At 58.8% G+C, this 25795-nt stretch overlaps 3 protein-coding genes and 1 long non-coding RNA gene across 7 annotated transcripts; 1 reads left to right on the top strand and 3 right to left on the bottom strand.

The window, feature by feature from the left end:
* Positions 1-528: 528 nt before the first annotated feature.
* MCRIP1 (MAPK regulated corepressor interacting protein 1) lies at positions 529-8637 on the bottom strand. Of its 4 annotated transcripts, XM_055082172.1 has the most exons (6): positions 8210-8356; positions 8078-8105; positions 2586-2641; positions 2388-2506; positions 1635-1736; positions 529-1438 (listed from the first exon to the last, which is right to left on the bottom strand). In XM_055082172.1, the coding sequence occupies exons 3-6, from the start codon at positions 2591-2593 to the stop codon at positions 1374-1376; spliced, it is 294 nt and encodes a 97-aa protein (XP_054938147.1). In that variant the 5' UTR covers positions 2594-2641; positions 8078-8105; positions 8210-8356; the 3' UTR covers positions 529-1373. The 4 variants fall into 4 exon arrangements, with proteins under 4 accessions (XP_054938147.1, XP_028339222.1, XP_054938146.1 ...); XM_028483421.2 differs by lacking the exons at positions 8078-8105; positions 8210-8356 and adding an exon at positions 8593-8637; XM_055082171.1 differs by lacking the exon at positions 8210-8356 and having other exon boundaries at positions 8078-8176.
* Positions 8638-9051: 414 nt separating this feature from the next.
* On the bottom strand, positions 9052-10353 carry PPP1R27 (protein phosphatase 1 regulatory subunit 27). The gene is made up of 3 exons (XM_007125631.3): positions 9894-10353; positions 9664-9814; positions 9052-9398 (listed from the first exon to the last, which is right to left on the bottom strand). Exons 1-3 carry the CDS (start codon positions 10336-10338, stop codon positions 9275-9277), a joined length of 720 nt encoding a protein of 239 aa, XP_007125693.2. The 5' UTR covers positions 10339-10353; the 3' UTR covers positions 9052-9274.
* Positions 10354-10881: 528 nt separating this feature from the next.
* LOC114484793 (uncharacterized) lies at positions 10882-15202 on the top strand. The gene is made up of 2 exons (XR_003678113.2): positions 10882-13587; positions 14310-15202. It is a non-coding gene; the product is annotated as an uncharacterized lncRNA (long non-coding RNA).
* Positions 14772-25390, bottom strand: P4HB (prolyl 4-hydroxylase subunit beta). Its single transcript, XM_007125629.4, has 11 exons — positions 25182-25390; positions 23897-24103; positions 21904-22037; positions 21632-21769; positions 17877-17981; positions 17555-17680; positions 17174-17374; positions 16884-17004; positions 16618-16799; positions 16433-16519; positions 14772-15676 (listed from the first exon to the last, which is right to left on the bottom strand). Exons 1-11 carry the CDS (start codon positions 25330-25332, stop codon positions 15596-15598), a joined length of 1533 nt encoding a protein of 510 aa, XP_007125691.1. The 5' UTR covers positions 25333-25390; the 3' UTR covers positions 14772-15595.
* Between the last annotated feature and the right edge of the window lie 405 nt (positions 25391-25795).

Genomic DNA, 25795 nt, shown 5'->3' with positions numbered 1-25795 from the left:
GCAAACAGGCCAGTGCGGTTACAGGAACTTGGCTCAGGGCCTGGCACCAGCCAGCACCCACTGGCAGCAAGCCGTGGCTGCTGCTTATTCCATGAACCATCCTTCCTGCACCCCCACCCCTGGGGAATTCCCCCCCAGGAAACGACACCTCCCAGAGCCACCTGTGGGGCTGCTGGAGCCCCAGAATACTCTAACAGGAAAGGGTGTTCCCGAAATAAATTCCGGTTTGTCTTGTCTGCCAGGGCTATGTCCAGGTTTGAAGGTTGAGTGCACTTGGGCCGCTCTGAGCCCAGCAGCCGCTCCTCCATCCGGACAGCAGAGGAGCCGCTCCCCAAGGACCCAGTGCCGCAGAAGGATGTGGGATGTGTTACCTTCCAGGGCCCCCACCTCCACCTCCCACTGCCCCCCCAGGAGGCCCAAGCCCCCTGGTGGAGCCCAGGGATCAGACGGAACTTCTGGGCCTGGACCATGACCTTGGATTTCCAGCCCTGTGTGGGCAGCCGAGACAGGGGCCTCACAGACCAAGTGGCCAAGCCAATGCCACCCCGCCTTTATTCACTCGTTCTCAGGTTCCAGTCAGACACTTGGATTTGGAGGGCACAGGAAGAAAAAATGGCCCTGAAGACCCTCCCAACTCACTGCACAGGGCAGGACCCACTGGACAGCCTCACCAGCTCAGGCCAGCCCCGTGCCCCTTCCCAAGGGGGGGCCGGGCCTGGCTGCCCAAGACCCTTGGAGGGGGCACCCAGCAGTGTCCCAGGCCCAGACAGCTGGTGCCATCCTGAAGCTGACACAGGGAAGGAAGGGGCCAGGTTGGAGAGTGGGGTGAGGGGTCAGACACTCCCTGTGTTCAGGCCAGAGACGCAGCAGGGGTCAGTGGGGGACCCGTGCTGGGCATGGGTGGGCTCACCCTTGTCCTGCCTCCTGGCCACCTCAGGAGCTAACCTAGCCCAATCCCACCAGCACAGGAGACAACAAAGGCCCCCCCTTGGCTCCCTCCTGATCCTGGAAGTGGCCAGGGGTAGGGGGGTGGGGGCAGAGGAAAGTGAAGGGAGTCAGGGTCAAGGCCCTGGGGGGCAGGCAGGGCCAGGCAGCTCGAAAGAGCCACCTAGGGCCCACGGGAGGGCAGGGGCTGGCAGGACCCAAGCCCTCCTAGTGTCGGGGGTAGCTTGAGATCCCCCAAGAGGAAAGAAGGGGGCTCAGGGAGGAGGGGCAGGCCTCGGCCATCAATCATGTCCTGGTCCTGGGGTTTTCAGCCTACTGGAAGCAAGGCCCCCTCGCCCTCCCAGGAGGTGGGCCCACAGGAGAGGAGGAGGCCAGCAGCAGGCTGCACCCAGATCTCCCAGAGGCCAGGGGAGGGGCACCGGCGCGCCTTAGGACTTCTTGGCGTCCTGCGTGTTCCGGCGTTTCAGGTCGCTCAGGTCGATGGGCTTGAAGGCTGCCAGGGGACAGAGCGGTCAGCGGTGGGCGCAGGTGGAGAGGCAGGGTCTGTCCCTCGTCCTGCCCCTGTCTCTGAAAGCCCTGGGACCCAGTCCACCCTGCCAGGCTGTCTTGGAAGCAGGAAGCAGGTGGGCCTTCCTGCCCCCAGCTCAACCCCCTGGCCGGCCCCTCCCTCCCAGGCCAGCCCCACTCACTCTTCAGGCTGGGGTTAGGGACCTTCTCCACATACTCCTCCACCAGGCCCCGCTCGCTGCCCGACATCTGGCTGCGCAGGTCCCGCTCCACGCCCTGCCAGGCTGCAGGAAGCAGGGGTGGTCAGGGGCTCTAGACCCCCAGGCCTGCAGCATCAGGCAGTCCGGCCCAGTCAGTGTCCAAGCTGGAGGACACCCTCTCCTGACCTCTCTCCCCCAATCAGAGTGGCCCCGCAGGGCCCCTGCCCCCAACTCCCGCTTCACAGCTTTTGGCCCCCTGGCCTAACCTGCTCTTGACTTGAAGTTGTCCCCAACACATCCCCATTCCCTTGGGGAGCCCTGCCCAGACCATGCCCCTTTCAGCCTCATGGTACCATGACCAGAGCTGCAGTCACAGAGGCATATGAGACCCACTGGGGTACAGCACTTCCTCCAGGCAGGCCCCCCATCTTTCCCGCCTCCTCCATCCCCCACCTCCTGGCACAAATGTTGTGCACACATGCTCACACACCCCAGCCACACCACTTCCAGGATGCCCCAGGTTCCCCAGGGTGCACTGTCTTTCACGGCCCCCCTCTCCCCGAGCAAACACCACTGGCTCCAAATACTGCCTCTTCTGGGGTGCTCCCTGTCAGGAACACCATAGCGCTGACCACCTCCCGTGACCAGAGCTGGGTCCCCCCACCTGCCTGGGGCGGAGTGAGGGTACAGGGGCAGGAGGGGCTCAGGGGGCCTGGCTGGGGGCACCCCGTGTACCTTCGTAAATGAAGCGCACATTCTCCTCGTGGGCCGGGGTGAAGATCTCGCTGCTGTTGGGGGGAGAGCGGGGGCTACTGTTCCTCTTGCCGTTGTAGACGACTCTGGAGACAGGGGAACTGGGGGAGCCCGGCCAGTGAGGAGGGGCTGGGGGCAGGCCCCTCCCACCTGGAGGCCACTCCACTGCCCAAGACCCACCTGGTCATCGCTAGGGCGTCTGGTCCTCGCACTCCGCTGCCGGATCCCCTCGGCCTCTGGAAGGGAAGCCCACGACACAGGAATGGGATGGAGACCACCCTCTCCAGAAGGGCTCCAGAGATGGGAAGGGCGTGGGGTGCATCTGCCTCTTCCCTTTAGCTGTGGCCTCCCTGCCTTCCAGGAGACAGGGTGTAGCCACAATCCAGCTGGCTAAGGGTGCGGCAGGGTCAGCCAGATGGGGCTGGGCCGGCGACACGCACGAGTCAGAGCAGCATGAGCTCCGAGTGGCCCCGGCGCTTGGACCACTGCTGCCTGGGAGCACCTTCCCCAGAGTCAGGCAGCTCTGTTGACATTCCCAGTTCACGTCTCAGAACACCAGTGCCGGCAGAGCGTGGGTCTGTGGGGAAGGCCTGCGGTCGTCCCAGTGCCCTCACTGCCTGCAGGGCCTAGTGTGTCATTTCTGCTGAGCCTCAGTTTCCCATCTGTAAAATGGGGATGTGCTTCCCAATGGTGAGAAGCCCAGCAGAGCCTGCCCAGCTTCCTGGTCCCCGGGGTGTGACGGGAGGGCTGTGAGCCTGGAGGAAGTCGCCAGGCCCAACCTAGTGACTGAGACACTGGGGTGTGTGCTGTTTACAGCCTCTGTCTCAGCCCAGGGGACTATACAGCCCTGGATGGGGGTCTGTTTTTAGGCTCACTCTCAAACTGGCCAGTTGGACAATGTGCTCTCTCTGGCTGAGGACACACACCACAGGGTGAGGAAGCTGGCTGCACAGGGCCAGTCCCAGGCCTGGCCTTGCCCCAGAGCAGGGCAACCCCAGGTGCTGGGGATGTGGGGGGAAGCCTGGGAAGGGCCTTTGAGCACAAGTGCCTCCCCCACCTACCCCTGGAGCTGAGGGGCCCCAGAATGCTTAGAGCATGTAGCCACAGCCCCTCCTGAAGGGCCAGGAGGATGAGACACGGTGGGTACTTCTTCTTTGGCTCCCTTGGCCTTTAAACACCCGCACAGGGGGACTTCCCTAGCAGTCCAGTGGTTCAGACACCGTGCTTCCATTGCAGGGGCCTCAGGTTCAATTCCTGGTCGGGGAACTAAGATCACACATGCCGCACAGTGCGGCCGGAAAAAACAAACAAACAAAACACCTGCACAGGTAAACACAGCCCACAGGATGAGGCAACAACAACAACAAAAAAGCATAAAGCCGGTTTCCTGGGGGCGGGGGGGCACGTGGAACCCTGTGCCCTCCCAGGGGAGAGGCCCAGCTCCTCACAAAGTGACTTCTTTCTTGGACTCGGGGGATCTCGCTGCCCATGGTTCTCCTGCCCAGGCACCAGCCCCACGAACACCAGAGCACAGAGGGAAAGCCCTCTCTGGCCTGAGGGTGCCGTGGGGACACTCAAAGGGCTCAAGAACGCTCAAGTCCCAAGGGGCTGTCGGCAGCAGGATGAGGTGGGAGGCTCCAATTATGCAACAGGAGGGAGGTGCCTGAAGGATCAGCCAGCCCCTGACCACTCTAGGCCGGCCCCTCCTGCCCAGGCCCCCTCAGCCCTCCTGCAGTCTGTCCTCTCGGACCTGAGTGGCCACTTCTTCAGGGTACCTGCCTTCCCAGCCTTGCCCATCCCTGGGGCCTCTCCTTCCAGGGTGGCCTCGGCCTCTTCTGGTCACAGCCTCTGGGGGCTGCCGGGCCTTTATGGGCACATGCCTTTGGCCTAGGGCCCCCTGCTCAGTCTCAGGCCTAACTCAGGTGCCAGACGCTCACAGCTCCCGTCGCCCTGCCTGCACACATGCACGTGCACACGTGGCTCTGGGGTTCTCTGGGCACCTACCTGCTCCCCTTGGTCACTGAAGTCCCGAGGCCTGTGCCCCGGACCCCTGGAGCATTCAGTCTCCACAGTGGGCACCCACCCCTCGCTGCCCCCACTGGCTGGGCTTCCCGACCAGAGGCTAGTGTCCCCCATAAACCACAGAGCTGTGCACCTGTCACTGGGCGCCTGCCCACACAGATGTGCTACTTGAGTTACAAGGTTTCTGGTGCCCTGGACAGAGTGGCCCGGAAGCACCACGGCCAGGTGCTGGACACCCTCTCACGTCCTTGGGACTTGAAGGACGAGTAAAATGACTCTTTAAAAAGGAGTCACCGTCTGCCTCCTCTCAATGGGGGAGGTCACACCTAACCAGGTCCATCTTTAATGGCCTGTGTCCTACCGGCTGGCCTTCCTAGATGTGAGGAACCCTTGAGTCCTCCGTCTTCTCCCAGCAGCTCAGCATCCCTCCAGGGGCCTTTCTCTCCTCAGAACCTGTGCTGGCCCTGCCCTGCCCCCGCTGAGATCCTGCCACCTGGCGGGACGCAGAGACACCAAGGCTTCTCCTGAGTGTACCAGCAGCTTCCCGAGAGGCCAGGTCCCTGCTGCTCCCCTGAAGACAGAGGGACAGTGAGCTGCATTCTCTCACCTTCATCACCTCCTGGGGCTCCTCCAGGGAGCTGGGCCCCCATGCTGACCCCAAAGGAAATTTCCATGAAAAACCTAACAAATATGCACGCCCCATGACAGCTATTCCAGTCCTAGGTGTGTATCCAAGGGAAAGGGCTACGTGGCCGCTGAGAGGTGCACCGGAGTGACCAGAGAAGCAGTACTTGTCAGCGCCCAGAGGGCAGAGCCACTGAAAGGGACCAATATACACGGGGCCTGTTTCCACTACAGAAGGTGACAGCCGCAAGCACGAGCCACAGCAAGAGTGGGCAAATCATACCACTGACGTTAAAGACAGAAGCCTGGGGACACACAGCTGCTCCAGCAGAGACAGGGGAGCCGCAAAGGCATGGATGGGGGAGGGAGAACAAGGTCAGGCAAGAGATGACCAAGGGGGAAGCTGGACTCAAGGAAGACCTGGACGAAGAGATGACCACTGGACCAGCATGACAAAATCTCCATTGACCTAGTACAAAGGGTCTCAGTGGAGCGAGGGGAGGAAGTGGGACCATCAGCCAAGACTGCCTGTCCCTGGCTGCGAAAGGAGGTGCGAGGCCTGGGCTGACCGTGGCGTGTGGGGTGAACCCGAGCACGTTTACTGCCCAGGGAAAGTGCTGAGCAGGGCCACTACAGAGGCCGGTATGGAGGGGCCAGGTGACCAGCAGGCTGCGGAGAATGGCATGCCTGGAAAAGTGCCAGGGACACCTAAAAAGGCCCAGCAGGTCACAAGAGTCCCACTGAGGTTGGAGCCTGAAGTCCATCTGGCCAGCAGGGAGGGAGCATCCACTTCCGCAAACATCTCCCTCCCTTTGTTTTCTTTCCGACTTTTGCTCACAGTGATTATCAGGCACAATTATTTCCTCAAGACTGGAGCTCAAAACCTCATCACCTTTCCTATATCCCATCAACTCTGAGAAACTTTTTTCCTATTTTAATAGCTTTGAAATTGGGCTGCCTCTGGCAATCACCAGCACAAAGGTTAGCAGCATTTTTCCATTCTCAGTGGCCCACTGAGGCCCAGCTCACACCACTGAGGTCTTAGATCTGATGATGCAACGAGTCTCCCCTTGGCCCACAGATCTCAAGCCTCCACCCATGTGCTCTTCAGTTACTTCTTCCCATTCCCACCCACCCCTGGTCCAACATCCACTGCTCACCCTCCAACCCCTGTGTCGGGACAGTATCTTGCACTATTCCTCTCCATCCCCGGTACACGCCATGCCAGCACGATCTTCCCAAGACCCACCCTGCCAAGTCACTCCCCACCCGGACACTACCACGGTCTTCTACTGCCATCAAGCCCTCAGTCTGGCCACAATCTATCTCATCAGGTGTCACCAGCTACTGGGCCCCCCCTCAAACACAGTCTGTGCCTCAGAGCCACCTCTGCTGCTGCCGGTGCCACGGAGAACCATACACTGCCCCCCAGTGTGCTCTGCAGGCCTTGACTGTTGTCCACGGCTGGCTAGCCCATAGCGGCCAGCGGGCTGCATGCTCGGCACCAGGCAGGGCCCAGAACCACTCTGTGAGTGGCGGTTGTCCATCCCTGCTCTGTTGCCCCTGGGCAAATCTCTTCCCTCCATGGGCCTCAGAATCCCCATCTGAGCCAAAATATCCCCCAAGACTGTTCACCAGGCCTTCCTGCTCAACAGGGACCCAAGTATAGCCACACGAAGCTACCATCTCAAACAAGATCTCCGTGGTTGCTTATCCAATATGATGGTGGACAGGGCCATCACAGAAGGAATGTATTGTCCAGCTGGGCACTCCTGAGAGTAAAAGGGCTGCTGTTGATTACGAAGCGTGAGCCGGGATAGCCCTGGGCAAACTGAATGCAGAGACAGCCCACTCAGGCGTGGTGGAGACCCACAAACGTAGAGCACACTGTGAAGGGGCAGCAGCGCCGCTGGCCACAGCAAACATTTGCCAAGGGCCGACTGTAGGGCGGCCACTGCACTGAGCCAGGTAGGACCCCGATAACCCCCATTTTGGAGGCCCGACAGGTGAAGCAACCTTCCACCCAGCAGAATGGGGTCTGGACCCCAAGGGCCTCCCAACCTCTGGGCCTCCAGGGCCACAGCAGCCACGGCTAGGTGAAGATGGCTCAGCTGGCTTGAGCACCTGAGAGCCTGCCCCCACCCCTGCCTGTACTCCTGGCAGGTTCCTGACCCCTGGCACTGATGTGGTTCTGCTCAGAGACGGGAAGGGAGTCCTCCTGGATGGATCTATGTAGCACCTTGCTCTTCCATGGGAACAGAGGGCTTCAGAGACCTCCTGGGAGGAGGCATGGGGGGTGCGGGGCGCCAAAGCCCAGTCTCCAGGCCCCCAGTCTTGAACTCTCCCCACATACAGCCATCTGCCTAAAGACGGGGCGAGATGACACTCTGTGGTCTGGGAAAGTAACAGTGGATATTCTAGAATTAGAATCAATGATGCAATTGCAGCCACTCTCTGTGTTCCTTTAGAATTTTTGATAGGTACTCTAATTTTCTCAGACTCCACTTCCCCTTCATATTCGGTGTCTTCAGGGCTCTCAACAGCCCACTTTCTACCAATGAGACTTCTAGAAAACGATCTACCACCCAAGCAAGTGCCAGCAGGACACTGTCGTATTAGATGCCAAATGGGCCTGACAGTCTTTTGAAGTCCCCCAGGCAAAGCCTCTAAGCACTGCACCACCCCTCCCCCACTTTCCTGGGTGTCAACAGCAGCTCCCCTCCCGAGCAACAAACCCCAGTGTGTGCACCCCCCTCCCTCCTCACGTGGAAATCTCGCTAGCCCTTCCACTCACCCCAAATCAAGCCTCCTCCTTCAGGACTCAGCTCCTGCCCCCTTCCCTCCCCACCTGCACTCCTCTCTAAAAGCTCTGGACACTCCCCACTGACATCTCAGGGCCTTTGCTCAAAATGTCCTGCCTACCCAAAACTATCGCGCTGGTCCCTGGGGGCCCGGCTAACGACCACCTTCTCTGGGAGGTCTCCCTGGGACAGGTCAGGGACATGACTTGTGCGCCTCCACGTTACCTGAAGTTTCTCACAACCTGGGCTGCTTCTGTAATTGAAAATCTGGTGTCTGCGGCCTCCCCGCTGCGGCTCCCGCCCACCCCGGCAGCCCCCGGGGCCCGGTGAGCTCCCCGACAGCGGGCAGCCTCTTACCCCCTCCCCACCCCGCACCCGGCACCGCCCCGCCTGGCTCAGAGGCCAGGAGCTTGGGACAGGCTGGCCGGCGGCGGAAGGCGAACCGCGGGAGCCCGGCCGGCCGCGCTCAGGGGTCAGGAAGCATCATCAGGGCTGCTCCCCGGACGACGGGGCGGCTGCAGCTTCAGGGGCGGAAAAGGGCGGCCCGCTGCCCCCTCTGAGCCCCGTGCCCGGCGGGGCCCTCCCCGCCCCGCCCCGCCCCGCCGCGCCCCTCCCTATCCCCCGCCGCGGCGGGCCGGGCGCCCCACGACCCCGCCCGGGGCCCTCCCCTAGCGGCCGCCGCGCCAGGGCGGGTCCCGGCCGCGCCCGCCCCGCCCCCGCCCCCGCCGCCGCCGCCTCACCTCGCCCTCTCGGCCGCCGCCACAGCTGCCAGGGGCCCGGCCGGAAGTGACGCGCGCCGCCGCGCACGCGCACGCGCGAGGGCGCCCGGCCACGTGACCGCCGGAGCGCAGGGTAGGGGCGGAGTCTGAGGGCTGGGGCTGAGTGGCTGGTGTCCGTGGGGTTTGTGGAGTTGGCGGCCGCGGGGGACGGGGGGTGGTGGGGTCGGGCTCTCGAGACAGCGGGGCTCTGGGGGGTCCGGGCCGGCGGGGTCGGGGTCCTGGGACAGACAGGGCCGGGGGGCAGCAGGGTCGACGAACTGCAGGGACTGGCGGTCGGGAGCCGCGGGGCTCTGGTTCCTTGCTCCGGCACTGCCGGACCCCTAGACCAGAGTGGAGGGCGGGGTCCGCTGACCACCGGAGCAGCCGGAGCCGAAGGACTGGGACGGGCCGGTCCCCAGTAATCAGGCCATCACCACGGGCTTGGGAATCAGGTTTATTGAAAAAGTAGAAAGTGTCGCAATAAAAAATTCACCTGGAGGAAAAGCCAGGCCGGGGTCGGGGGGCGAGGGTTGTGCCCAAGTATGGGGTCCTGGCCAGCCTGGGCGGCCCCCAGCCCGGCTGGTGGGGCACTCCTGGCACTTGGGGGAGGTGGGCACCTGACGTCTCCAGGGAAGGCTAGAGCCCTAGGAGGGCGGGGCTGGGCTCAGTCCATCTTAGTCCCTTTGAATAACTCCACCAAGTCCTTGAAGTCAGGGTCAATGAGGTCCGAGGGCAGATCACCATCGTCGTTGGCTGCTTCTCTGTCTGCCCCCAGGGAAATGAGGTACCTGGGGTGCAAAGGGCAGCCCTGGTTGAGGAAGGGAGGTGGCCTGCGGGATGCTCACCCCTGCCCCAGGGTAGCACCTGTTTTTTATTTTTCCAGGTGAGGTGAGGAGGAAGAAACCAGACCCTTTGGAAACTACGGCTGACATTTGCAGTTTTCTCTTGGGAGGGCAACAGGGCAGAAAGGAGATTCCAGAAGCCCTTAGGGTTCTTAGCTACACCAGCAGGGCCACCTTTTGGGGGACCACATCCTGGAGGCTACCCTCTCACCTGGCTATGTCAGGGTACCCATCGCTGCAAGCGATGTGCAGGGGTGTCCAGCCTGTCTCATCTCGCTGATGAATGTCCGCCCCGTATTTGACTAGCAGCTTCACGCACTCCAGGTTTCCAGAAAGCACTGCTTCGTGAAGGGCAGCCAGACCTGGACAGGACAGGAGGGGTCAAGGCTCAGGTCTTCCCCTGCCGCCCCACAGACCCTCACTGGCCCCACAGGCACTCACCTGAGGGGTGGATGGTGTCCAGGGAGACTTTCCGAGCCCGGATGAAGCGCCCCACCTGCTCCAGGTCGCCCTGGCGGATGTGGTCCAAGAACAGGACATCGTTAGGGAAGCGCACACTGCGATCAGCCAGTAGCCTCCGGCGCCGCTGCCTCGGGCTGTAGCGGGCATAGCGGGCTGTTCTGCTGGGCATCCTGGCAGCTATGGTGTGGGCCACCCCTGTGGGGACCCTACTGCTTGGGGGAGGAAGGTGCCCAGACCAGAGTGGTGTGCAGGCTCTTCTGGCTGATGATAACCTCCAGCACAGCCACCTCAGTGCTCTGCGTGCTTCCGCTGGCCAGGGCACCTCCTGCTTATATAGGGCCCGCAGAGCTATATAAAGCTGCGCAGTCATGCTTACACCCGAGGGGCTGAAACTGAGCCGCTCCAGCCGTGCCCTCAGGATCATGTTTAGTGGTTCATCTTTCAGCCCACCTGTCACTGTTCCTGGCCAAAGGGGTCAGATCCTTCCTGGCCATTGCTCCCTGCCCCTCAGCTGGACCTCGAAGGTGCCTGACAGAGGGCAGGAGAAGGGCTACAAGGGCAGGGCCCATAAGGAAGGCGAACAGGTACCAAGGTCAGGGTCTCCTACAGTCCCGGGAACTTGGGGAGAAGGGCATGATGCGTGGTGAGCACAGCTGCCTCTGCCTCCTGGGAAGGCAAGGGGGCCACCCACACCTGAGGAAGCACAGGACAGGGTCCTGCTGTGGAGAAGAAGGCCCATCCCTACTCATCTCCCTGTCACTTGTCACCTTCCATCGTGGCTTGTATCACTCTCAGGGCAGTTTTTCCAAAACCTGGGCTTCAGTGGCACTGCCCTTCTGCTTGGAAACCTCCCAGATTAGAATCTAAATGCCTCAGCTCCCACTCAACCCATCCAACCTTACTTTGGGACCCCCCCCCAGCCCCCTCCACCCCCAGGTCCTCATTCCCCTCCTTCCCATTCCCCTACATGCCTCCCGGTTCCGGGCTCCTGCTGCTTCCTGCCAAGAACACAGGCGCTCACACTTAACATGGTATCTAGTCTGCTACGCAAGGACCGTGACGCCATAGCTGTCACGTCCTTGTCGGTGTGTGCACCTGACCTAGAGCATACTTACCTGTAGGAGTACAACCAGTGGAATTGTGAGATATCCCAGCAGGCTGGGCCAGCACTGGCTGCCTTCAGTGTGGCGGCCAAGGTCCGAGGTGGGGCTTAGGCTTCAGTGCGAGACAAGATCCAATGGATGGACGTGCACAGGGGACACGCCCTGGGAGCAGAGCTGGGCCTGTGGGGTCCACACAGTCCCCGCAGCATCTGAAACTGGCTGTATTGCTCTTCCAGGGCTGCTGTAACGAAGTACCAGACTGGGGGTCAACAGTTCTGGAGATCAAGATCAAGGTGCTGGCAGGGCTGTTTCCTTCCCAGGGAGAATCTGCTCCAGGCCCATCTCCTGGCTTCTGGTGGCAAGTCCTTGATGTTCGCTGGCCTGTAGACGTATCACCCATCTCCACCTTCGTGTTCACATGGTGCTGTCCCTGAGTAGGTGTCTATGTCCAAATTTCCCCTTTTGATGAGATCAGCCATTGGATTAGGGCCCACTCTACTCTAGTGTGACCTCATCTTAAGCAGTTATATCTGCAACAACTCCACTTCCAAATAAGGTCACACACTGGGGTATTGGGGGTTAACACTTCAAAACATGAATATTGGAGGGTGCGGTTCAGCCCCTAACATTGGCAAGATCCTCCGGGCAGTCACTGAAGGCCTGGATGCTGACAGAACCACGGTTAGTCCAGCGCTCTGTAGGGGGCAGGGTCTTGGGCACCAGAAGTCCTTGTATCACCAGGCTGATCTTGATCCAACAAAATCAAATCAACAAATGCATCAGCACCCTAGGTGCAAAGCCTTGGGCCAAATGCTGCAGAGGCTAGGCTACTGCCCACGGTGGGCTCCCTGCCCTGACAGGCTTTCTGTGCCTGCCTTGTTGCCACTAATGTTCCATGGGAAACTCCACCCGACTCAGGCCCTGCAGGGGCCCTGAAGGAGGAGTGGTTCCCAGTGCTCCTGCATTTTGGGCTCAGAGTATGGTGCTGGGTGGTCCTAACTCCTGGTCACTTGGGAGGAACTGGGTACAGTTTCTTCCGGCTTGTTTACACGAAGCCCAGAGACAAAGTCCTATGCTGTACACAGAGACAGAACTTTTCCTTTGATGTGAAGATTGCCTTTTCTGATGTTGTGGAAAGTTCTTTCTGCCTGCCCTGCTCAGAGGATCAAATGAAAGAACTCCGATGAAGCTGCCACTAACAGCATGGTGTTTCCCACCAGTGACAGGCCTCAGGCCAGGCGGGGCAAACCGTCAGGGTGGGTCTATTGGTGACCCCAAGGGTGACCCTCCCGCTCTATCCTGCTAGAGGCAAGCTGAGAGAGCTCAGGATCTGGGTTTGGGGTTTCTGTTTGGATGTTTGGATCAAAGAAGGGACAGATGCCTGAAAGTCATTCTGTTCAGGACATGGGCAAGCACATCCTCAAGGCCATGGACACGGCCTGCAGCAACTCACTCAGAAGCCTTTCGGCAGAAGCCAGCCGTGAGCCGTCTAACCTGCTCTTCACACAACCACACCAGCACCAAACCTGTATTTACACGGCTTTGCCCCTGAGCCTCTGCCCGTGTGAACTTGTCAAGTGACCTGGTTTGCACAATTTTAAGGTTCTGCCTTCTGGAGAACTAAAGCAAGTGAAACATTCAGGGCAAAACTCTTACTTTGAAAAGTCCGAGGAAACTCAACTAGCAAAGCTTTGCATCCAGCAGAAAACAAGCCAGGGTCCTGGAGGGGAGTCTGTGCAGGGCCCACTCAGCTGCCTCCTGGCAGGTGCAGAAGCCAGACCTCGAGGGTCCAGTACACAGGCCCAGCAGTTGCTTTTTAGTTCCAGGCCAATAGCTTCCTACCAGCTGGACAGAGGAAGAGAGAGACTGGGACACCCCAGGCTGTTAAGCCTTGACTGCCTACCCCATAACCTGCAAAGTTACTTTGCTAATCCACCAGCGCTGCCGGGTTTGGGACTCCAACCACCACGTCCGAGCAAACCCAGCCCCAGGAATGTGCTAATCAGCTGCCTGGGCAAAAGGGGAAAGGTATCGGTGACTCACTCCCCCTCCCAGGAGCACATGACGGCCCTGTTCCGGGCAGCGATACCTGGTCCCAAGCTTTCTATGCGGAGGGCCAGGCTCCACACAGCTGGTCTGCAGGGTCACCCACGCCTGTCACGGGGCATAGCCCACCCCTCGCAGCTGTGACTCCTGACAGCCCTGCTCTCAGCGCACCCTGGGTTCCCTCCTCTGGAAACCACACGCATACCCCTGGGGAACCTGCTCACTTTTAGGAGGGCAGAGCTAACATCTCCCCAGCGATCTCCCACAGAACCTCCAAGTGCCCGAGCTCACTCTTTCACGGATACACGTCTCATCGTGTCAGCACAGCCGAGGCACAACACACACAGACCCTGGGGCAGCCCTGGCACAGACCTGAGAACCAGGGAAGGGAGTCCGGCCATGGGCTGAGCTGGGGAGCGGTACCTGGATGCCAGAGCATGTGGACAAGCCGGGGCTTGGTTGGTGCTGCCTAGGGCACTAACACCAGGTTCTCCGTGGACACCAGCTGTATACCACACGCCCAGGTGAGAGGCAGGAGCAGTCCTGGGGTTTGTGAGGGCAAGAGCAGACACCTGGGCCTCTGGCTGGAGCGTAGCTGTGGTCATAGGGGAGATGACACACCCACCTCCCCGTGGGCCGAGACCACCAAGGGAACCGCTTTCATAGCAAGTCTCGTGGTCACGTCTGCTGGACCTGCCCCTGCCAGCTCCAAGGTCCCAGCAGCATCAGAGCTGGGGGCTGGGAATCAGGTAATGCATGCACACTTCCTACTCCAGGCAGCAAGTTGGAGGGACTGATGGAGCATGTGGAGTGACAGGCCGGGCTCCTCGGAGACCTAGCCACATTTGGTCTGTCCTTGACCTCCCAAAGTGGACTGGATCTCCACCTGTTCCCTCCAATAATGTCATCAGCAGCCCTGCTGTCCTACCTGTGGCTACAGATGTGTGCACAGAGCAACAGACAGGAAGCCCCAGGCTGGGCAGGGCTGTCCTGGCCGGGGACGGACACCCACCTGAGCCCGGCTGGCCCCCTGTGGGTCTCCCACTCAGAGCTCTCCCCAAGGCCCAAGAGGTGCCATCAGCCCAACACTGCAGCCAGGCTGGCAGCTTTGAGTTTGTGGGGAAAAATATCAGTCGAAATACTCTTCCCTATGTAAACTACGAGTAAGCAGAGGTTCTAGAAGTCAAATTACATTTTAAAAACTAGAGATTTGCTACCTTAACTCCAGATTCTTTTTTACATGAAGGTTTGGTGATGAGCACAGCATTCTTGAAGTCTGAACGCCCCTGATTTCTCATCAGAAGCTGCAGTGGTTTCAGGCAGTGGTGGGGAGGGGCCGCTCCCCACCCTAGGGTTAAGGTTAGAGCCACGCATCCCTGACCATCATGTCCTGACGTGGCACATGGGCAGAATCCATGCTGTGACCACTGGATGCCCACGGCGGGTAAAGGCGCCGAACTGTATCACAGGTGAGCCAGCCTGACGGCACAGGAACAGGGCCAAGAGGCACCCCTCACCCCCAGTCATGACGGTGACAGCTCCGCACAGTGCCCACAGGATTTGTGCACGCTTCTGCATCTCTGCTGCGTTCCAAGAAAGAGATGTCTCAACAAGAGCGGCCCCCACCAAGACCACCTCCTCTCCCGAGAAACTTGGAATTCCAGCCCCACTCCCCGTGCCTGGAGGTTGTAAGGCAGAGGCAACGACAGGCAGAAAATTTCAACTTTATTTGGCCAATGTGTCCAATTCCAATATTGTGGTAGAAATGCCTGAAGAACAGTCAACATGTGATTCGGCTCAAGCAAGCATCCTTGGCCGTCTCCCAGCCTGGAAACGGAGGGTCCTGGTTCTGCCTGGTGCAGGCCTCAGGCCACCCTGGATGTCACAGGGCAACGAGGACCTTGGCTTGGGGAAGGAGGGGACTGCAGCTGCACCCTCCAGTCTTGCGGGGGGGGGGGGGCCCTGTGACAGAAACCTGAAGTCACCACTTAACCAAATGATGCAGGAGCCACGCTCCACCATGGCAACACCGCATGAGGTGAGGGACCTGTCCAGACCGGCCTGGTCCCGCCCCACACAGGGGACAGGAGTCCCAGGAAGGCCTGGCCAAGGTGGGACAGACACCCTGACGTCCAAAAACATCTAAAAATCCCACAGATGGAATTTTTTTTTAAAGTGATAATATAAACCTAACAGGAATGAGACATTGCCAGCGTGAGATTCCAAAACATTTTAGCGAGCACTCTGGACAGAATCATGTACAAAAAAGTACATCACAATTTAAAAAACAGGCCCACCAAGATGGGCTGGGCTGGCCTGGAAATAAACCCCTTTCCAAAAGTTGAAAAGCAAAGGAAGACGGGTTTAGATTTACACGTGTGTTAGAGCGAAGTGTGGCTTCAAAAAAGTTCCCTGCATTTCCGATCGACGCTCCCTCTCCGGGAGGGTCTGCGGACGTCCGGAGGCTGTGCTGCTGGGTGTGCAGCCCACTGGGAGGTGCCGGGTTTGGGTGCCCAGGTCTGGTTTTCTGTGTTACAGTTCATCTTTCACAGCTTTTTGATCATCGTCTTCCTCCAGATCAGGCTCTTCTGCTTCTTCGAGATCTTCTAGATCCTGGGACGGAGGATGAAAAGGAAGGGAAATGAGAGGTCCAGGCCAAGCTGGCATGCTGAGGCCCCCACACCCATGCCAAGTACGCCAGGGACCAGCTGGCCACTCGGACACGAGCAGCCAACTTTGGTGTCTGTGAGCAGATGTACGTATATGTGGGGCGGGCTTCCCGAGGAGAGCGAGGCATGGGGACTTCTGCCCACAAGACGGGGTGGAAGCAGAGCTGGTGCTGTGGGAGCCCAGCCCACGCCGTCCAGCAGGTGAGCGCACGGGCCGCGCCAGCATGAAGACCAAGCAGGGAACTGCTGGTGTGTTGTAACATCCACCCCTGTAGCCCTGGAGTTTGAGAGGCCAGTGACAGCCCATCAACCACAGCAGCACAAACGGCCCTGGCACTCCTCACCTGCCCCGCCCCCCCGCAAGGAGGTCTGCCCCCTTGTCCCACATCCCCGCACTTCCAGGCGGGCCCTGCGGCCTCAGCTGACTGTTCCCTCCACCACGCCAACCCTGCCACACCCTCTTGGCCCGGCACTTCTGACGCCCCCTCCACTACCCCCAGCTGACCCTAGCTGACGCGGACAGGCCTGAGCTCACGCCCAGCAGAGCACCTCAGCTCGACAGGGAACGTGCCAGACGAGCCTGAGAAGATTCCTCAGCAAACACCGGCACCGAGAAACCCTTCCAACACCCCCGGGTAGTGCTGCCCGGCAGCGCTGAGAAAGCACGTCCCACGGGCCGCGGGGTCCGGTGACCACCTACATCATCATCCCCGGCTCCGTCCTGGCCGCCGCTCTCCAGGAACTTCTTAAAACCGTCCAGTGTCCGCTCCCCGTTGTAGTCGATGACCTGTGGGGAGGGGGATGAGATGCGGGAAGCGGTCCTACCTGACAGCCCCCCGCCGCCCCCGCACACCCTTCCCAGGCAGCCCTCGATGGCGGGCGCACCATCCTGTCGGCGCTGGCGGGGAAGAACTTGAGCGTGGGGAAGCTGTGCACTTTCACCGCCTCCACCTCGTTGGCTGTGGAGTCCATCTTGGCAATGACGACGTTCTCGTGGTCCTTATACGTCTCTCCCAGCTTATCCCAGATGGGGGCCAGCTGCTTGCAGTGACCGCACCACGGGGCGTCTGAAAGAGAGCCGTTCTGAGTCTTGCTCGGCCGGAAAGTGCCCTGCGCCACCGAGCCCTGAGGAGCTGGAGGGCCTCACTTACAGAACTCCACAAAGACGTTCTTTTTCTCATCAAAAGCGACCTCTTCGAAGTTCTTCCCGACGAGCACTTTGACAGGCTGCTTGTCCCAGTCATCGGGCAGCTCCTGGCTCATCAGGTGGGGCTAGAGGGCAGGTAGAGCAGGGTCAGGCACGCGCGGTCACCCAGGGACCCCTCCGCTGCCTAGCCGCTTCCAGAGCCTCAGGAGGAGGTGAGCCTGTGAGGCCGGGCTGCTCCGTGCGCCGCCAGGATCCTCAGCAGTACCCCAACCCAGCCCCAGACACGGCCTGTACCTTGATCTTGCCTTCCAAGAAGCGGTGGCAGAACTCGGTGATCTTCTCTGCCGTCAGCTCGTCTGACTCTGGCTTGTACTTGGTCATCTCCTCCTCCAGCGTGATGAGGCGCACGGCCGGGCACTCTTCCTTCTTCAGGCCAAAGAACTCCAGAATGCGCTGGTTGTCGGCGTGGTCGCTGTCGATGAAGATAAACAGGATCTTGGGGGAGAAAAGGCACGTTGACAGCACTGCAGGACGAGGGCTCCCTCTGCCTCCCTGCTGCCCACTGCCAACAGCTGGGACCCTGAGGCTAAACAGGCTGTCCCGAGGCAGGAAGAACACTCTGGACCAGCCTTCAACCTGGGGCCGAGCCGCCCGCAGGCCACCGGGAGCGCTCACCTTGCCCTTGAAGCTCTCGGCAGCTTTTTTGAAGTTGCTCAGCTTGCCCTCGTAGTCAGACACGCTCTTCGGCAGGAACAGCAGGATGTGAGTCTTGATTTCCCCTCCGAAGATCTTCGGGGCTGTCTGTGTTAGAAACGTAAGTTACTTGGTCTGAGTCACAAGCCAAGCTGTTGACACAGGCTATTCTCCCAATGGCCCCAGTGCCACCACACGCCTGGACAACAGCACGGGCTCTGCAAGTGGGGGTCCCCACGACCGAACATCATGCCCCCCTGAACCTCCCCCCACCAGGGGCAGGACCAGCAGCACAGAGCCACACCTGCTCAGTGAACTCGATGACCAGGGGTAACTGGTTGTGCTTGACGAAGTCCAGAAGTTTCTCCCTGGTGACCTCCCCCTCAAAGTTGTTCCGGCCTTCGTCAAACTGTGGAGAGAGAAAGGTGTGGATGCCGAGGCTCTCCGCAAAGCCCCCTATGGCCCCGGCTGGCCGGACTTGGCCAGGAACGCAGTCTGCAGCATTTTCCTGTCTGGGTTTTGAGCGCAATCGGGGGCAGGACCCACGTGCCTCCGTCCAAAGCAAAACCAGGTGACGGCTGCAGGGACATATCCTCTGGGCGCCAGGCAACAGTGAGGTCACTAGGAGCACACGCAGGCTCCCCACGCACACCGGCAGGCAGCCTCCCACGTGCCAGGATGGCAGCAGCTGACCCAGACGCTGCCCGACATGTTCCTGAAGAGCCACGAGAACCCCACATCCTGGGTGCCAGGGGACTTCCTCGTTGCCAAGTCCCTAAAACTGCAGCTCTCCAAGTGCGGGCCTCACCCCTGTGGGTCCAAGGCCCTCCCAGGGTGGATGCAAGGTCAGAGTGATTTTCACAATCGTGCTCAGACGGCAGGTGCCTTGTCACCTTTTCCCCCCGGAGTGTGCAGTACGGCGTGACATTACGTCAGACTAAAGGCAAACAGGAGAACCCAGCTGTCTTCGGTTTGGGCAGACATTAGAGACCAGCAGAAATCTAAAATACCATTCTCACCCCTAAAATGTTGTTGTCTGGGAAAAATTAATTTGCACAAAATTATCTTTTTTTTTTTGGCCGCACCATCTAGCTTGTGGGATCTTAGTTCCCCAACCAGAGATTGAACCCAGGCCCTCTGCAGTGAAAGTGCAGATTCCTAACCACTAGACCGCCAGGGAATTCCCCCAAAATGTCATTACTGATAACTTGTAACATTTATTATTGTTACTTCAGAATGAACAAGTTGGTTTTTTTTAATTTCTCAGTTCTAACTTCTAACACTTCGAACACGATAAAAATAGATAGGTGTAATCCACACAAACAAAAGCTCTTTGGGAACTCCAGTAACCTGTTAAGAGCTTCAAAGTCCCGGGGCCACGAAGGGCGAGGGCGGCCGCCGCAGAGCGGAGAGGTGCGGCCCTGCTCTGGCTGGGGATGGCAGACACAGCTCCTTGTGAGGAAGGCTGAGCTGTGCCTTGGCCTGTCCAGCAGGTCAGTGAGCTTCCCATCACCCCTGTGAACTCAAATAGGACTTGGAGAGAAAAACCACTCACCTTCCCTTCCTGGTCATTTCCCTCTGCGTTTTCCTAAAGTAACTTCCAGAAAAGCAGGTGGCCACTTCCCACTCCCACCGCACTTATGTAGAGCCTGACACATGGCTTGATCACAACATGTGCTGCTAAGTAGGACCACATGGAGGGCCAGGCCAAGGGAGCTGAAGCCTGCTCTGCCTTCCCCACACCCGCAAAGGGAAGGTGCAGAGAAATAGGAAGGAAATGGAGGCGAGAGGCTGGCCTGGCCATAGCTGGGCACCATCAGGCATAAAGCGGAGCCCCCATTAGAGGCAAGTAGGCCGCCATCCCCACTCCTCCAAAACTGCCGTGCCTCTGTTGGGACGCAGTCTTCGAGGTAAAATTGCCATGTTACTCTATGTTCGGTGTCTGCTTTGGTAAAAACCAAACAGCTAGTCCTCGTTTATGTGGGGACAGCTGCAGGAGGCCTGGGGTCCTGGGCAAAGGCCACCCCTCCAGACCACAATGAGAATGTCACAAAAAGGCCCCACACCCACTCTTAAGCCCCCAGCTTCAAAGATGAAAAAGAAAAACAAAGTAAACACCAAACAAAGACACAGGATGATCAGCTCTCAAACCAGTGGTCCAAGTTCCAACGACCTGGAACCCAGCTGACCTGGGACCCAAGCTGGGACTCTCGGGCTCAAGTTCTGCTGGAGCCCCACCCTCACCATCCTCCCTCTCAAGTGGCAGCTGGCCGTTCCTGGGAGCCCCGTCCCACTCTTGAGGCTGCCCACTGGAAGACCCAGCTAACTTTGAGGAACTAGGCGGCAAACACCCTGAAGGGAGGGGAACAAGTAAAGGCGGAGAATGGGGACCACAGGCCGGGCAGGAATCTGCATCTTCTTCCTCTCATCCGTGGAGCTGTCTGACTGCAGTTGTGACCCCTACTGACCCCCCCAACACAAAGCCTGTGGGCTCTGCCAGGCTCTTGCTCACAGCTGCCCAAGGAAGCCATGCCATTCCAGCACAGTCACCGGAAGCAAACGAGTGGAAGAGGGGAGGCCCCACCCACTGGCACCAGACCTGAGGGGGTCAGCTGTGCCCAGCCTGCGTGAACACAAAAGACTTGAGGCCAAGAACAGATGAGCTACCGTGACTACAGTCTTTGCAGAACAAGGAACAACCGTGCTAACCTTCAAGGACATATGATCACCAAAACCATCGATCCAGTGTGACAAATGCCACTCCAGATCTCAAGGATAATGGAAAAGAACTGTGTGGACCAAGCTCATGAAAGGGGATTTGCAAGCTCCACAGTCCTGAGTCTCCCAGTCCCTCACCCAGAACTGCAGGGTGAGCCCAGGACCTTCGTTCCACTCAATTCCAACTCGGCAGGTTAATCAGCTGTTAATTACAGTTTCCTGGGCACTTTTGGGAAGACAATTGACTAATTTAGCAATTCTTTCCCTTTAGGAAACATCATGAGGATGTCTCCTAAGGAAAGAGAGCATATATAATGCCTCGAGTTCTTTCGAAGAAGGGGCTTCAGAAAGAGCTGAAAGCAAGCTGCCCCAAAACCCTGTGCAGCTGGGAGGCCTGACCCCGCCCCATGCTCCCCACCCCCAGGTGCTGGAGGCTCAGCAGTGCCCCACCGGGAGTGCACACACAGGGGGGATTGGCCCCCAAAACACTGCGTCCTTTCTGACCACCCGATTTACAACTTTGCTGTAACATTACTTCTAACTACCTTCTAACCCTGGGGACAAAACAGGACAGGAGTCAAAGGCCTAGCCCCACCCCCTGAAGACATGCCTCCAGTCCCAGCCCTTCCCCGACAGCCTTCCCTCCTCCTCCACTCAGCACCCAATCCAGGGACAGCTGTGTCCCAAGAGCATGGGTGCTCAGCCGGCCCCAGGCTCACTGTCTGCTGGCTAAGATAAAAGAGAGACCCCCCATCGCCCACTCGGGTAATGCCATGCACAAACCAATCTCAGCTGTGTCCTAGCAAGAACACAGAGTGGTTAAAAGACACACGGAAGGAATAACAGACACGGGGCCAGGCGAGCCTGGAGGAGCCCGAGGGAGCCCTGGGGCCAGGCTCTACCAACAGGGTGGGAACACATGCCACTAATACTCCAGAGTGGAAACAAACAGGGGTGACAGCTACACAACATCGCAAATGTAATTAATGCCGCTGAATCCTATACTTAAAAGTGGTTAAAAATGCCAAACTTTGTTACACGTCTCACCACAGCTTTCCTTTAACGAGCTAACACTCCGAAGCCGCCTGGCTTCCACAGAACACTGCACCGGAGCCACCACAGAAGCTGGAACAAAGGGCCCACAGCTGAAGGGCTGAAGGCCACTGTCTAAGAGGCTCCTACAGCCTGACGTTGCAAAATGGGCCCTGATAACAGGTGGGCCTCAGTCCAGCAGCCAGTGCCGCCCGGGCAAGGTCCTCGAAGGCGACACCAGCCCTGCGGCACAGCTCCGCAACTACCCACCCAGGGTGGGGGGTGGGGGGCTGCCCGAGGGCCACTCACCTTCTTAAAGAGGACAACCCCGTCCTCGTCCAGCTGGTATTGGGAGAACATGTCACCATTGGACGTGATCCCGAAGGGGATGTCATCAGTGGCCTCTGCTGCCAGCAAGAATTGCTTGGCAGAGTCTGACTCCATGTCCTGGAGAGGAGAACCAGAGGTGGCCGCCGCCGCAACACTGAGAACCCCTGCCCTGGTCAGCAGCAGGGCAGAATGCGGTGCCCAGGCCACGGCAGGAGGAAGGAAGACCCGGGATGAAGTTCCAAAGCCTCTACCTTGAAGAAGCCGATGACTGCCACCTCGCTGGACTCCACCAAGGCCTCCGCGGCAGCCCCGTCAGGCAGCGTGCTGGCGGCAGGACCTGTGCGCTTCTTCAGCCAGTTCACGATATCGTCGGCTTCTCTGCCAGCTGCACCCAAACACACGCAGGGTCCGCTTGAAACCAGGGGCGCGCCCACCCTCCCCGCCCATCCTTATCCGACCTCTCTGCCAAAACCAGAGCAAAACATCCTCTTGCCACAGAAAAGGCATCTTGTCTACATACCTGCCCAAATTCCAGGGCTAAAAAGGGTTTTCTGGGTATATGGGAGACTGTGGTTGTATTTAAAGGAGGGAAAGGCAGTGGTTACCTCTGGGTAATAGATTACAAGTCATTTTTTTCCCACTAATTCATTAAACACACGTGCACTTTCCCCCCAGTGGTCTCACACTAGGCTTCGTCTTAATCAGAGATGTGGCAGGACTGGAAGAAAGGGCTGGTTAGCAAGTCAGCCTCAAGGCCAGCTTTCCCCTGCGAAAGCGGGCTGGGCTCTACCACCTCGTGCGCCAAGGCTGGTCAGGTGTCCTCGCCCCACATGCCTCCTGGACTGGCAGGAGGAAGAGATCAGCCCATGCACGCCACCCAAACAGATAAAACGAAAAGGAAGAAAACTGCTCCTCCTGAGACTGAGGCTAGTTACCCTTTTTCCCCTCATAGGGTGCGACTACTTAGTCCAACCTGGAAAGGGTTGCCAAATCTCATGTTTAAAAGGTCTCTGCCTTAGAGACTTCCCTGGTGGTCCAATGGGTAAAACTCCACGCTCCCAAAGCAGGGGGCCCGAGTTCGATCCCAGGTCAGGGAACTGGTTCCCTCATGCCACAGCGAAGATTCCGCGTGTCACATACTAAGACCCGGCACAGCCAAAAGAGATAAATAAAATATTTTTTTTTAAATAGCTTTAGGACTTCCCTGGTGGCGCAGTGGTTAAGAATCTGCCTGCTGATGCAGGGGACATGGGTTTGATCCCTGGTCCGGGAAGATCACACATGCCGTGGAGCCACTAAGCCCACGAGCCACAACTACTAAAGCCCGCGTGCCTAGAGCCCGTGCTCCGCAACAAGAGAAGCCACCACAATGAGAAGCCTGCGCACCGCAACGAAGAGTAGCCCCCACTTGCTGCAACTAGAGAAAGCCCGTACACAGCAACGAACACCCAACGCAGCCACAAATAAATAATAAATAAATAACCAAAAACAAACAAACAAAAAACACTTAAGATAAATCTTTTTAAAAAATAGCTTAAAAAAAAAAGCATTCTGCAGAGAGTTACTGAAAGCGGTGCTATCAGTTACAGGTGGAATCAGGAAGAGTTGTCTCATCTACAAAGCCTTAGTGTTAGTGACGGGATCATGGTAACTCTGCAATAGGCACTTCCATTCCAAAAGTGAACATAAGTGAAAGTGGGAGCAATAAAACAGCAGCCTACTGAGAAGACCAGAGCTGCTGACATCAGAACAAGATGGGCTGCTCTAAAGGATTCTAGCAGATAAGCCACGGAACCTGTTTCTCCGCTGTCACTGGTACCAACAGGCTACACAGGGGAGGCGGCCGAGCAGCGACTGAGGGCCTGTGCCGCAGACGAAGCCGGGCATGGATTCAAGCTCTGCCACGACCGGCACCCACTGATCTCCACTTGCCCCTCCTCTGTGAAAGGCCCTTGCGCCCGCCTTGGTGGCAGGCACACCAGAGAGCCAGCAAAGGCTGATGTGTTGCTCCATTTGCTCAGCCTCCCTCCCCTTACTGGTCAACCTTAGGACAAGCCTCAGCCTACTAGCCAACCCCCTGGGATGACCCTCTCCACTTGAGAGGTTCAGGAATGAGAGAATGTTCCTCACACAACCCTCAGAGTCTGAACTAGACCTAGAACCCAGTCCAAGAATGGGTTCTCCTCCACACCTCTGTTATCTTCAAGAACTGCAGGCAATGAAAAGACAGTGCCGCGGTCACACCTGTGTACTCTTTGGGGGAAGCCGTGTCTCCGTTCTTGAAGAACTTGATGGTAGGGTAGCCACGGACGCCATACTGCTGGGCCAAGTCAGACTCTTCAGTGGCATCCACCTTGGCCAGTCTGATCTCGGAACCTTCTGCCTTCAGCTTCCCAGCTGCTTTGGCATACTCCGGGGCCAGAGCCTTGCAGTGGCCACACCATGGGGCATCTGGGAGAGAAAGCAAGACCTAGAAGGCAGCACCGACCCACTCCACTGCCTCCCTTCCCTTCTCCTTTGGTACTTCCCTCCATAAAACCCTTATCTTTGCACCAAGATAACCCCTCTGAACGCACAGGTTGAGCTAATAGCTTGGTTCTCTTGGGCAATATCGGAGAGACGCCATGAATGACAAACCACCAGCCCCACTCTGCTTTGTCTTCAATGATTAGTAACTTCCTACTACCTGCAGGCGATCAGGGCAGTTGAGTCCCTGTAATTTCCCTTTAGGAACCAAAGAAGTTAGGCAGCTAAAGCCACAGCAGCCGTATACTCAGTGAGACTAATCATGAGTACAAGACTCACATCTAACACGAGTTCTTTAGACTCTCTCTGAACTCAGGTTAGCAGCTGTGTTGGGCCTAAGATTTCCCCCTGAGATAATCAGGACTCAAACACTTATGGACAAACAAAGGTTTTGGATTCTGGTTGGCAACACTGTTAATCAGAAGACAGCTGTTCCTGGTGGAAGGTGGTGTGGGCAGGGGCAGTGTTCTCTGGGAACTGGTCCAGGCGAGCAATTAGGGGACTGGACCCTGCGTGGTCCTTCGTATTTGTAGCAGCTTACACAGTCGACCCTGTTTTACTGAGGCTAACAGAGACATCCTGCCATGTGGACCTCAGGCATAAAAGCACATCCAAGCTGTCTGCCCTTGGTCACCCTCAGGGTCCGGCTGGGCAGGAGGGATGCCCCCAGGACACGGGCAGCGCACGGACGCTGACAGCAGGTTTGTGAGCTGTTTCCGCTTAAGGATGCGCCTCTCCAGGGGCTAGGAGTCAGCGCATCCATGGGGTGGCCGGAAAGCTGACAGCCCTTTAGACCCCCAACCCACCTCTGGCGGGGCCGGGGGAGGGAGGGTGGGGAGGGGCGCCCAGGACCCCCGCGCCTCCCCACCCTCCAGCCGCCCTCCGTCCCTCTGTCCCCCCGGTGCTCCTGCACCCCTGGCCCCTCCTCTGTCCCCGCTCCGTCCCCACGCCGCGGTGACGGCGAGGCCCGGCCCGGACGAGCGATCGAGCGGGCGGCACTCACAGAACTCCACCAGCAGGTACTTGTGGGCCGCCAGCGCCTCGTCGAAGTTGCCCTTATGGAGCACCAGAACGTGGTCCTCCTCGTCGGGGGCGCCGGCACCCGCGCGGACTAGCGCGGCCAGGGCCAGGCAGAGCAGAGCACGGCGTAGCATGTCTGAACAGTCTCGGCGCTCCTGTTGGCGCCGCCAGGACAGCAGGCCACGAGAACGCGCGCTGCCCGCCCCACCCTTATAGCTCAGGCTGCCGAGCGCGCGCCCGCCCGCGCCCACCTCCGATTGGCCGGTGGGCTCCGGGGCCCGCCTCCGCCGCTCTCGCATTGGGCGTCCACACAGGCCACGGCCCCGGATTCGGAATCGCTAAGGGCACCTCCCACGCCCTCGCCCAGGATTGGCCGAGGAGCTCGCGCTCGCACTCTTTCCCGGCCTCTCATTGGCTCCTGGAGGAGAACTTTCTCTCCCTGGCCTTGTGACTGGTGGCTTTCTCCTACACCTTCAGCGGGTCTGGAATGGCTGCTACCTTCGGGGGCCTGGGCTCTGCGACTCCTGATTGGCCGAGACATGCGCGCACCCCGCGCGATCCTTCGTCGAACGTGGCAGTGGGGCGGAGTTCCCAGCT

Source organism: Physeter macrocephalus, unplaced genomic scaffold (genome assembly GCF_002837175.3).
Source record: "Physeter macrocephalus isolate SW-GA unplaced genomic scaffold, ASM283717v5 random_29, whole genome shotgun sequence".
NCBI lineage: Eukaryota > Metazoa > Chordata > Mammalia > Artiodactyla > Physeteridae > Physeter > Physeter macrocephalus.
Note: the sequence above shows the minus strand (reverse complement) of the source record. Positions and strands in the feature narration are given on the sequence as shown.

What these genes read in the sequence shown, in the direction of transcription:
- MCRIP1 (XM_028483421.2), bottom strand. An exon ending in TGTGCGCTTCATTTACGAAG is followed by an intron (nt 1,737 to 2,387) that starts GTACACGGGGTG and finishes TGCTTCCTGCAG; the next exon opens with CCTGGCAGGGCGTGGAGCGG. An exon ending in CCCTAACCCCAGCCTGAAGA is followed by an intron (nt 1,439 to 1,634) that starts GTGAGTGGGGCT and finishes GTCCCCTGGCAG; the next exon opens with CCTTCAAGCCCATCGACCTG.
- PPP1R27 (XM_007125631.3), bottom strand. Translation starts at nt 10,338, where the DNA reads ATGATCCTGAGGGCACGGCTGGAGCGGCTCAGTTTCAGCCCCTCGGGT. An exon ending in GGACACCATCCACCCCTCAG is followed by an intron (nt 9,815 to 9,893) that starts GTGAGTGCCTGT and finishes TGTCCTGTCCAG; the next exon opens with GTCTGGCTGCCCTTCACGAA. An exon ending in GGGTACCCTGACATAGCCAG is followed by an intron (nt 9,399 to 9,663) that starts GTGAGAGGGTAG and finishes TTTGCACCCCAG; the next exon opens with GTACCTCATTTCCCTGGGGG.
- P4HB (XM_007125629.4), bottom strand. Translation starts at nt 25,332, where the DNA reads ATGCTACGCCGTGCTCTGCTCTGCCTGGCCCTGGCCGCGCTAGTCCGC. An exon ending in TCATCGAGTTCACTGAGCAG is followed by an intron (nt 17,681 to 17,876) that starts GTGTGGCTCTGT and finishes TTTCTAACACAG; the next exon opens with ACAGCCCCGAAGATCTTCGG. An exon ending in CCGCCAGCGCCGACAGGATG is followed by an intron (nt 16,520 to 16,617) that starts GTGCGCCCGCCA and finishes CCCTCCCCACAG; the next exon opens with GTCATCGACTACAACGGGGA.